The 12,417-nt window shown below is 35.9% G+C and overlaps 1 protein-coding gene across 3 annotated transcripts; it reads left to right on the top strand.

The window, feature by feature from the left end:
* Positions 1-2,839: 2,839 nt before the first annotated feature.
* LOC104892946 (auxin transport protein BIG-like) lies at positions 2,840-7,074 on the top strand. 3 transcript variants are annotated; one of them, XR_007274509.2, is made up of 3 exons: positions 2,840-3,058; positions 3,208-3,345; positions 3,902-4,441. XR_007274509.2 is itself a non-coding variant. In XM_048644826.2 (2 exons), the coding sequence occupies exon 2, from the start codon at positions 5,965-5,967 to the stop codon at positions 6,424-6,426; it is 462 nt and encodes a 153-aa protein (XP_048500783.1). In that variant the 5' UTR covers positions 2,849-3,058; positions 5,237-5,964; the 3' UTR covers positions 6,427-7,074. The 3 variants fall into 3 exon arrangements, 1 of the variants encoding a protein (XP_048500783.1); XR_002039919.3 differs by lacking the exon at positions 3,902-4,441 and adding an exon at positions 5,237-7,074 and having other exon boundaries at positions 2,842-3,058; XM_048644826.2 differs by lacking the exons at positions 3,208-3,345; positions 3,902-4,441 and adding an exon at positions 5,237-7,074 and having other exon boundaries at positions 2,849-3,058.
* Positions 7,075-12,417: the final 5,343 nt, after the last annotated feature.

Below are 12,417 nucleotides of genomic sequence, written 5' to 3'. Positions count from 1 at the left end.
AATTTTGGAGTGCTGTGAATTATAATAAATTCACATATGAAGATCTGTATGAGATGGAAACACCTCGCAACAAAGAAGGATTTTTAATTTTCGAGCTCTTTTAAAGATTCATGCTTTTCTAACATTGATGCTTTTCATTACTTCTAGTAAGTAGTAAAGGTATATGGTAGTACGCTAATACTTCGAGGGTACTTTTGCTACATATGGTTGGTATCCTGGTCTTAATGATTTTGAAGATAAACTAAGAATGAAAAATTGGGGTAGAATTTTTAGTCATTCTTCATTTAAGTGTGTATTTTTCTTGATTTAAAGTTGATTATTGTCCTATCTTTGCAGATTACAAATCTTTTGAGACCCGACTCTTTCGTAATTATTCCTGTTTTCTGGAATATGAATGGCTTCTTTGTTCAAGGTAAGACTGCCCCCACCCTCTCAGTTATTATGTTGTATGATGCAAATTGCAATTACCTGGAAGATTCAAATGGTAACAAGTTGAATAATTTATGGTCCATTGTAAAGTTATTCATGATTTTAATGTGGTTTGGACAATGCTAAGGTGCTTGTTAGCATAATTTTTGCTTGGGTATACGCATCATACAACATAAGGAGCCTCAAAGCGTGTTCTAGTATGAGAATTACAATGTGCTTATTGCCATCTATGTTATTGAGATTCAGTTAACCATATGGCCGTATTAGACATGGTTACTTGTTATTCGCATTCTCTGGAGTCTGGACAAGTGTCCAACAGTTCGACATATTTAGATTCTGAAATATTTTTTTGGCTTACATCTTAGGACAGTAGAGAATTCTTGGCACAGAATGTCAGTTAAGATTGATGTTGTTAATCATTTTAGCGAGTTGCTTATTATTACTTCTTTTAAGTGTGAAATAATGAAGGAATTATTTGTATCTACAACGATGTTACTGATACAACAATAGAATATTGAATTTGATTACACATGGACTAGATCACAGTTTTGAACAAAACTTGTTGAATTTATCTTCTTGTCGAACTTTAAACTATAATTTAATATGGACTTCTTGATCTCAGCTTAACACGCATAATTAAAAAGATGACCATGGGTTTGGATAAGAATTCAAAAACCCCTTGTGGATTTTGTTTTGTATTGTAAGGATCACTTCTCTTAATAGTCACTAGCTCTAAAGGTGCATGTGTAGAACTTCCGATTAATTACATTTGTTTTTCTTCTACATTACAGATTATTGCATGTTTCTCTTCATAGTCACTAGCTCAAAAGGTGCATTTATAGTACTTACAGTAAATTACATTTTTTTCTTCTAAATTACAGTTTATTGCAAGTTGTCCATCTGTTTTTCTGACATCATTATTTTGTGGTAGTCTTTTTTTTATTTTTTTATTCAACAAGCTCTTCATGTATATAAATCTTAAAAGTACTATGTATGTCTGAAAATGATTAATATGGTGTTAGAAGACATGTGATTTCTTATTTGCTCATAATGAAGTTGATTGATCTTTTGCTTTTTTCAATTTTGAATTTTATTGTCTGCCTTCATTATACATATTCCAATGAGTTGATTTAGAAAGTTTAGTGTATTTTCTGTTCAACTCGTTCTTCTTCTGAGTTCTTTTTCACCTATTTCTTCTGTATTATATCGTTGAAAATGAGTATATATATAATACTGTAGTTTTGTATTGTTATTTCTGCTACAGTTTATCTTATCTACTTGGTTATTTCTGTTTCAGTTGATCTTATCTACTTATTGTTCTTCTTGAACTTGACAATTGTTTTACTTGTCAATATACTCCCTTCATTCTCTAAGGATCTTCTAGTTTCCATTTTAGTCCGTTTTTAAATGCTCTTTCTACTTTCACTTTATTCTATATTTGGTGAAGGTTAGTTTCCTTTACACACACTACTGTATCCCCCCCACATAATTTTGCACTCTCTCACAACCACATTCTCTCTCCTATTTAAATAAACAAAAAGGACCCACTGTCACACTCTCTTTCTTTTTTGTCTTGGTTTCTTTTGCTACTATAAATAAGATCTTTAAAGATCGGAGGGAGTATATGATTAATTTATCCTATTGCTTATCGTTGCATCAATTCTTTTGTCAGATATTACTCCAGAGAAGACACCGAAGATGCTGTGAAGTATATAAGTGGGACTATACTTGATGATCATCCTATCCGTGTGGATTTTGACTGGGGTTTCCAAGAGGGTAGGCAGTGGGGACGTGGTCGAAGTGGTGGTCAGGTCTATTGTTTGTCATCTCAACTGGTGGTCAGGTCTATTGTTTCTTTTGCTACTATAAATAAGATCTTTAAAGATCGGAGGGAGTATATGATTAATTTATCCTATTGCTTATCGTTGCATCAATTCTTTTGTCAGATATTACTCCAGAGAAGACACCGAAGATGCTGTGAAGTATATAAGTGGGACTATACATGATGATCGTCCTATCCGTGTGGATTTTGACTGGGGTTTCCAAGAGGGTAGGCAGTGGGGACGTGGTCGAAGTGGTGGTCAGGTCTATTGTTTGTCATCTCAACTCATCCATTCGGTTTGAGCTCGAGTTTTTGGTTCATTTTTTGTGTATTATCGCAGGTGCGTGATGAATATCGAACTGACTATGATCCTGATATTCTTCCTTTTGTTTTATGAAATCACTAGTGTAAAAAACAACTTTTGCTACTTATCAAATGCTTTGGTTGATTAATCAACCCGAGTATTTGTGATACAAATGCTCGTGTGGATTAGTCAATCGGAGCATTTTATACCAAATGCTCCGGTTGACTAATCAACACGAGCATTTGTGATACAAATGCTCGGGTTGATCAACGGAGCATTTGGATGTTAGGCGCGAGATTTTTTCTAATGTTATCAAATATTACACACAGCCGTCCCAAATTAAAGTCCCAACTCCTCTCCTTAATAACTCCTAAGTCACCTCTTCCTCCCAAAGTCCCAAGTCCTTCGCATCCTCCACCACTCAGCCGTCCTCCGTCGTCCCTTCCTCCGCCGGATTTCAACTGGAACTCACTCTTGGTCCTCTCCTTGGAATGCATGTCCAGGTATTTTCGTTCGAAATTTATTGCTGTATTTTAGGATTTTTTTGGTTTTCTGGATTTGGGATTTTGTTAGGGTTTTTTTATTTCGTTTAGGGTTTTATTTGGGTCAAAAACTTTATCTCTTACCTCGATTTCCTATCCGGCCACCGCAGCGAGCCACTTTTGTTTCGGTGCTGCTGTTCCGGAGCATGCCAAGACATGGATGTAGTTTCTCAGCCTTCGAACGTTTCAAAGCATCGTTTCTCCGTAACGAGTTCGATACCTGCAACATTCTTCTTTCTCAGCTTAAGGTATTTCTTCTACTTTCCACCTTTTTTCACGCTTCAAAACCCTATATCCTTCCATTTCTTTCGTTATTTTTGCGACTTCAGAAAATTATTTCAGTTTTTCGATCGAAATGATTTCCTAGTGTTTTACCGTTCATGATGCTTTCTGTTTGTTCAGTTTCATCTATTATTTCATATAACTTTAATACTATTGGACAAGCTCGTATATGCGTACTCCATATGCTTATGGCCTATGGCTTTTAGATTTTCTCAAGACACTATTTCAAAAGCTTAAAGGGTGAGGAAAAGTGAAACAACGAAGCAGCAAGCTAAGCACAAACTCGTTCCTGTGTCATTGTTCTTGTTTTGTTGTCTGTTCCAGTGATTAAGTGTTTTAAAATTCAAAAAATAGGGAAGGAAATTCGAATATTCATAAACCAAGTTAACTCCATTTGTGTTGTCTTCCCATTGAGATTGTGATTACATATAAATCTGGTTCTTGGGTACTGTTTTCGATTGTTTTAGTATGCCTAGTACTTTGTTCATATTGTCTTGTTACTTATTTTTTTAATGAAAACAGAAAACAGAGTCGAGAAAAAAAGAGAAACCAGCTAATGGTTAGTTACTTAATTGTTACAGTTGAAATTCTCGTGTTTTCCTTTCTTTGAACTACTTTCATTGTAATGTAGTGGGTGGGGGAATTGGGTTATGACTTATAAGCTGAAGATAGTAGAAAGTTTGAGCACATTTGTACTTGCTGTTAAATAGATCTTAAGTTTACAAGATTAGGTACTCCTCTTTCCAGCTTTAAAGGTTAAAACGACAAGTAGGTCAGGTGGTCATTTGGCTGAGCATAGAAAGTACAAGTATTTCCTAGGAAGTTATTTTTCCCTAGGAAGTGGCAAAAGTTGTTTGGTTGACCATGGCATCCAATAACAGATCCGTCAAATGGAAATGACCTAATGGTTGATGATAAAAGGGTTACTGCCTGTATTTATGCTCAGTATCCAGTGCATAAATATATTCCAGCACTCACAAAACACTCAAGGAAGTACATCATCAAATAAACATGAGAAAGACAAGGGATGCATTGATTGCCTAAAGGTGGAGAGGGAGAAGAGGGAGAAGAAGGGAGAGGAAGCGGAAGAGTGAGAGAAAGAGATTTCCCACCTAAATGATTGGTTGCAAACTGAAGCTCCATGTTCTCTTTAGATAATTGAAATGGGGTAGCCGTAATCCCAGCATTGTTACTTCAAAAGATAAATCATCATTAAGCACTCATCTGTATGACTATAAAATAGTAGCAGGTAGATAATATTTGTTCAATAAAAGTGATTTTTAGTAGGTTGAAGAAATGGTTGCTTATGCAATTTAAGGATCTAGAAGTTTAAAATCTTAGCATAACAAGTCACCATCTGTTCAGTTCAGTTTTCTCACATGAGAACATTAAGGGGCAAATTCGAGGACTTGAATTTAGATGCAAACTTCTCTACTGACGCTAATGAGCTGAGATCCAACTCCATAACATCAATTTTAACGGTAGGAATTTCTGCAAGTATTTTCTGTTTGAGATTTTTGCCAGCATCCACATTTCTCATAGCCATAACAACATGAGCACCACGCATGGCAAGTGTTTATTCTGTCAAAGCAAATTCCTTCACTATAAGAAAACCGATAGGCCTCTGAAGAAACATTTGACAATCCTTCCTTCTCTATTGCTGACAGTTACTCAAAGGTCAGTTGGAAAAGTGTATAGTTAATCATGGTAATGGATACAATCAATGCTAGCACTTTGTAAATTAGTATTGTCATACTGTTATGCTTAAGCTCATGTTTCTTCTTTCCAGGTAGCCGTTTTATTGCATAATATTGTAAATTCATATACTAATATGTAACTTATTTTGTTGATTGTTAGGAAATTCATTATAGTGGATCAACTAGGTTACATTAGAACTTTCGATATAAGGTATGCTATCATTAACTCATTTTTTCAGTGGTAGTATTTTTTTTTGGCTATAAAGGTTGCTGCAAGTCATCGAATAATCGACAAATCAATAACAATGGAATTGGGTTTTTGATTGATTAATGTAAGTAGTTGAATTAGAGAGTGATAAGACAGTGACTTATTATGTGTTTGAGTGTTCTGTCTTTTTTTATTTTCTTTGATTTTTGACATTTTAATTGAAATACATATGAAGTGTCATGAGATTCGCCCTCGAGACGTCATTTTTGAGTTTCTCTGCTCAATGTCATCGTCATTTTGGCTTGAGAGAGAAGAACCTCCGTCAATTATTTTCCGTAAAGATTTGTCCGAGGTTTCCTTCTTTCGATGATTCTATCTTTTTTCTTCAATTCCAAGTATGACATCAGAAACTAAATGAAAACACAAGTTTGAAGGAATTCCAAGTCAATCAGTAATTTGAAACCTCCTTTGGTGTACTTCCCTCGCTGTGTAATTTATGTTGTGAAACTCATTGGCGATGTTAAAAATCAAGGAAATAAGAAGCATGTGGTGAGGGATTTGGGTGCAGACCTCTCATTGGGCATATCTGATCCTGATGCCAGAGGTGTGTGTGAAGTTCGATCTGGCAGTATACTGTTGTCGAAGAATTACACAGTTTGGAAATCATATTTCCTAAATCAATGCAGTGGGTGGATAATCTGATACATCTTCTTTGTTTCTTGCATAATGAGGGAGTGAAATTGCAGCCAAAACTTGAGAAATCTTCTTCATGTGCAAAATCCAGTTCCATTTCTGAGTTGGAAAACACTAATTGCCACGATGATGCAGCCTTATTTGGAGATCTCTTTTCCGAGGGTGGTCGCTCTGTTGGATCAAATGATGGATATAAGCAAGTACCTTCTGTTAATCCCCTCACTGGTTCTTATGAAATGATAATACAAGCTGCTGCTGAAATTTTCATCTTCCTCAAGTCCTGCGTATTTTCTCCAGAATGGTGTGCTCCTGTGTATGAGGATGCTTGCAAGAAGCTTGGCAGAGATCATATTGATTCTCTGCTGGCGATGCTTGGCTCTCAAATTTGTTACTGCTATGATGGGTTTGATGGTGGGCCTGGTGTACACGAGCAAAGCAGGATAGAGTAAATTCAAGAGATATGTTTCGAGATGTTGCATGGTCTGCTTAAGCGTCATGCTCTCTCTGATGTGCTGGAGGAGCACCTTGTACTTCAAATATTGAAGGTTGAAAATGGGTTTTTTGCTTACAATGATCAAACCCTTGTATTGGTCGCTCAGACATTAGTCTGTAGAGTGGGTTCAGCTGGCAGCCATTTGAGAGATAAACTTTACAGGCAGTTTGTGAATTTTATAGTTGAAAAAGAAAAAGATGTACGCTCAAATTGCCCCATACTAAGGGAACTTGTCATCTCTCTTCCTAATGTCTTTCACATGGAGATAATTATTTTGGCCTTCCATCTGTCTTCTGAAAGTGAAAAGGTGGCTCTAGCAGACCTCATTTTCTCTTATTTAAAGACCTTTGCTGCCAGTTCACAGATTTTGAGCAGTTCGCAACACAGATGATTGTAATATGTACCCTGTCCTGTTTTCCTTATCACAAGTCATAACCATGTACGCTTCAGTGATAAACGTACAATAGCAATGGAACATTAGTTTTCTCATAAGGAAGTTATGTTGTTTAGTTGTATTTGATTTTGTTACAGTTGATACATTTCTTGGCTGCTTATGTATTCGGTTGTGATTTTTTGGCTTGTTATAAGATGGAATTTTTGTTTCGTTTTCTCGTGTTTTGCAGACTTGTTACTCATGCTGTTGGCCAGCAGGGGTAGCAGGTCTGAATTTTTTTTAATAAGAAAAGCTCAAATGCTCCGGTTTTTCCTTAACAACCGGAGCATTTGTTATAACAAATGCTCTGGTTTTTCCTTAAAAACCGGAGCATTTAAAAACAAATGCTCCGGTTGTAAACCGGAGCATTTGTAAAATTCTCAAATGCTCGTATGACGTTTGCTACGCATTAAATACGGAGCATTTGGGGCCTAAACAACCGGAGCATTTGAGGTTTTTTCTACTAGTGAATATAAGTACTTATGATTGGTGTCCCTGGATTTTGTTTTATCTGAGAAGGAGTTTTATCTGTTACATATATAGAGAGGCATCTATGAAAAGAAGCATTTCCCTTTGTGAATATGGATTCAGTTGTTTTTCTTTTTCGTTTTGTATCTAACCATTGCTGAACCAAAAATTTGCTAGTCTTTTCTGAACCTGTGTATATATGTAGTTAAGGAACAAGTGATTATAGTTGTATTATATATTTCATGTACTTTGATTCTAATTAATCATGGTTAATAAATTTTCTGTTTATTTTATTTGTATTGTACAGAATATATAATACCTGATTTAGTTTTTTGGTGCTGCCTAGCTGGTTGTGTAATGTGGGGTTGCTACTGGTGTGAGGTGGCAGTCTAACGTTCATGCGATTTTTTTTTTTATAAAAAAAACAAAGCAAATGCTCCGGTTGTTAAGTGAAAACCGGAGCATTTAACTACCAAATGCTCCGGTTTTCCCTTAAAAACCGGAGCATTTGATAGTCAAATGCTCCGGTTTTATCTTACAACCGGAGCATTTGACTATCAAATGCTCCGGTTAACAACTGAAGCATTTGTAAAACATCTAATTGCTCGTATGGTGTCTGCTACGGGTCCAATACGGAGCATTTGTGGCCTTAAAAACCGGAGCAATTGAGGTTTTTTCTACTAGTGCCAGGATTTACCTATCAAGGAGACCCAATAACTTGTTATGCTTGTGGAGAGAAAGGATATAAGGCTAATCAGTGTCCCAAGCGTCAGAATAATGGACAAAATGGGAACAATGGGGGGAATAAGAATGGTCATGGGCCTAATCACAACCAGAACAACAACAACCGTCCCTATAACAACAACAACTCCTAGGGTCAGGCTTCGAATGCTCAAGGAGGGAACAATACTCAACATAATGGTCAGAATAACAATCGAGCAAATGGAGGAGACAATAATCAGAACAGCAATGGAAATGGCGCTCGAGGCAACAATGGAAGAATCTATGTTGTGACGGGTACTTTTCTCGTAAACTCTAACCCTGCTTACTTGCTTTTTGATTCCGGGGTGTCTCACTCCTTCATAGCTAGTTCATTTGTGGAAAAGTTAGGTCTAAAACCCTCAATCTTGTGTCAAACTTTCATTACAATACCTTCAGGAGAAGTAGTTCCTTGTAGTTCCATATACCAAGACATACCCATTACCATATTAGGATCTGATTTGCATGCTGATCTTATTTAGTTTGACTTACCCGACTTTGATGTGATATTGGGAATGGATTGGCTTGCTAAGTATAAAGCTAGACTAGAGTGTCATACTCAAAAGGTGTTCTTAGGGGGCCAAAGGGAAATAGAATATCATATTAAGGAATTGTTTCTAAACCTGGAGTCAGTAGTATTGTGCCAGCTGTGTCATTCAAAACCTATATTAGGAAGGGTTACCCCATATATTTGTGCCATGTGAAGGATGTGAGTGTGGAGAATGGAGAGATATCTCAAATACCTTGGTGAGTGAGTTCCAAGATGTTTTTCCAGAAGATATTCCAGGGATGCCCCCAGTGAGAGAAATGGATTTTAAAATTGACCTAGTGCATGGAACTGGAGCTATTTCTAAGGCGCCATATAGGATGGCACCTGCAAAGATGCAAGAGTTGAAAGTGCAATTGGAGCAAATTGTTGGAGAAAGGGTACATTAGGCCAAGTGTTTCACCTTGGGGAACACCAGTGTTATTTGTTCGAAAGAATGATGGAACCTTGAGGTTGTGTATTGATTACAGAGAGTTGAATAATGTCACAATAAAGAATAAGTACCCATTGCTTAGGATTGAGGATTTATTTGACCAACTTAAGGGTGCTGGAATTTTCTCTAAGATTGATTTGAGGTCTGTGTATCACCAATTGAGAATTTCGGAGGAAGATATACCAAACACAGCGTTTCGTACAATGTATGGGCATTATGAGTCCATAGTGATGCCATTTGGACTTACTAATGCACATGCAGCATTTATGGATCTTATGAATAGGACTTTTCAGCCGTATTTAGATAGATTTGTGTTGGTGTTCATAGATGATATATTGGTGTATTCAAAGGACAAAGAAGAGCATGAAGGTCATTTAAGGAAAGTTTTGGAGATACTTTGAGAGAAAAAGTTGTATGCTAAGTTATCAAAATGTGAGTTTTGGCTTGAGAAAGTTGCATTTTTAGGTCATGTGATTTCGAAAGAAGGTGTTGCTGTAGATCCATTAAAGATGCAAGCAGTAACAGAATGGGGAGACCTAGTAATGTGACTGAGATTAGAAGTTTCTTAGGACTTGTTGGCTACTATAGGAGGTTTGTGCGAGATTCCTCAAAAGTAGCTCAATCTTTGACAAATTTAATGAAGAAAACAACTCGATTTCAGTGGGATGAGAAGTGAAAGCTTTTCATGAATTTTCAGCAAAGACTTACTTCAGCACCAGTTTTAACATTACCATCTGGATTAGAAGGTTTTGAGGTGTATAGTGACGCTTCTAAGAATGGGTTAGGAGTTGTATTGATGCAACATAGTAAGGTGGTAGCATATGCTTCGAGACAACTTAAGCCTTATGAACAGAATTACCCTACTCATGATTTAGAATTAGCTGTTGTAGTATTTGCATTGAAGATTTTGAGGCATTATTTGTATGGTGTGTCATGTAAGATTTTCACTGATCATAAAAGTCTGAAGTATATATTTACTCAGAAGGATTAACATGAGACAGAGGAGATGGCTTGAACTCATTAAGGATTATGATTAGAGATATTGTATCATGAGGGTAAAGCGAATAAAGTTGTTGATGCGTTGAGTAGGAAGACTAGTCATCGATGAACATGATGGTGTTATCTGAGAGATTGTGTGAAGAATTCAGGAAATGAGTTTAGAAGTCATGGAGCAAGGGCAAGTGAAGCTCAATTGAATGCATATGTGTGCAACCCACCTTATTCGATGAGATTCGAGTGAAGCAAAGTAGTGATGAGTGGATGGTGAAGATTAAGAAAATGAAAGAAGATGGAGTTGCCATTGGGTTTGACATCGATGAGAATGGTGTTGTGAAGTACAAGGGAAGATGGTGTGTTCCTAAGGATGAGGAGTTAAAAAGAAAGATTTTGGAAGAAGCTCATAATACGCTATACTCTGTGCAACCTGGGGGATAAGCTCTATAAGGATTTGAAGCAGCATTTTTTGTGGAAAAACATGAAACGTGAAGTGACCCAGTTTGTTGCAAAGTGTTTGACGTGCCAGAAAGTGAAGATTCAGCATATGAGACCTGGTGGAGTGATGCAACCTTTAGAAGTGTTGAGTTGGAAATGGGAGTTTATTTCAATGGCTTTTGTGATGGGATACCACTTACCAAGTCAGCTAAGAATGACATATGGGTTATAGTGGATCGTTTGACAAAGTCAGCCAGGTATATAGCAATGAAGGATACTTGAAGTATGCAACAATTGGCTAGTGCATATGTGCGAGAGGTTGTGAGACTGCATGGAGTATCAAAGGATATCGTTTCAGATTGAGGGTCGAGATTCTTATCCAAGTTCTGGGAGAGGTTCCAACAAGCATTTGGAACATTGCTCAAGTTTATTACAGCTTTTCACCCTGTAACAGATGGACAGAAAGAGAGAACAATTCAAACTTTAGAGGATATGTTGAGAGCATGCGTGATAGACTTTGAAGGATCTTGGGATGATTATTTGCTAACTATAGAATTTTCGTACAACAACAGTTATCACTCAAGGATAAAGATGGCACCGTATGAAGCATTGTATGGGCGAAAATGTAGGAGTCCTTTGTGTTGGAGTGACATAAGTGAGATAATGACTTTAGGGCCTGAGATGATTGAAGAAACAATGAAACAAGTTAGGCTTATTCAGGAGCACATGAGGGAGCTCAAGATCAACAAAAGGCTTATGCAGATCAGAATAGAAGGGAGATGGAATTTGAGGTTCGGTAGAAGGCTTTGCTAAAAGTGTCACCAACAAAGGGGGTCATGAGATTTGGTAGGAAAGTAAAGTTAAGTCCGCGTTACATTGGACCATATGAGATCTTGGAGCAAATTGGGGAAGTAGCCTATAGGTTAGCTTTACCAATAGAGTTAGCCAATGTCCAAAACGTCTTTCATGTGTCTCAACTTTGAAAATATGTCTTTGATCCTACCCATATCATTCAGCCTGAAACCATTGAACTAGATGAAACCTTATCCTTTGACAACGCCAGTTAGGATCCTTAATACCAAAATAAGAAGTACCCGAAACAAGGCGGTAAAATTAGTCAAGGTGTTATGGTCAAGTCAAACTTCTGAAGAGGCTACTTGGGAAGCCGAAGATGATATGAAAAACCGATATCCCGAACTTTTTCAGCAGGTACGCTTGAGTTTCAGGGACGAAACTCTTTAAGGGGGGTAGAATGTGATACTAACTTTTTGTTTGCATATTAGTAGCGAGCGATAACGTTAAAGTTCGAGGACGAACTTTCTTTTAAGGGGAGTAGATGTAATATCCCAAATTTTTATAACTATTTTATGAGATTTATTTTGTTATAATAAGATTTTATAAATATAAAATTCTGAAAAATAAAATATAATAGTAATAATCAAATTTTTTATGGAAGTTCGTTTTATTATACCAGATTTTTTTTATCATTTAAAAAGATAAATATATATATATATATATATATATATATATTATATAATATATATATATATATATATATATATATATATATATTATATATATATATATATTATAAATTTCAAAAAAGTTGCTAGAAAAAATCAGATTTTATTTTATACCTTTTTCGTTCAAAAAGAAAATAGAGAGAAAAGAAAATTCTGAAATTATAACTTGAGTTGGTTTTGGGAAAAGATTAGAATTTTTTAAATACTTATTTTTAGTGAAACCCTAAATTTATACATATATATATATATATATATATTATATATATATTATATATATATATATATTAATATATAATATAATTATATATATATATATATATATATATATATATATATACCCTAACACCCAAAAA

The sequence above is a fragment of the Beta vulgaris genome, chromosome 5, assembly GCF_026745355.1.
Source record: "Beta vulgaris subsp. vulgaris cultivar EL10 chromosome 5, EL10.2, whole genome shotgun sequence".
Lineage (NCBI taxonomy): Eukaryota > Viridiplantae > Streptophyta > Magnoliopsida > Caryophyllales > Amaranthaceae > Beta > Beta vulgaris.
This window is presented reverse-complemented; position numbering and strand designations above follow the sequence as displayed.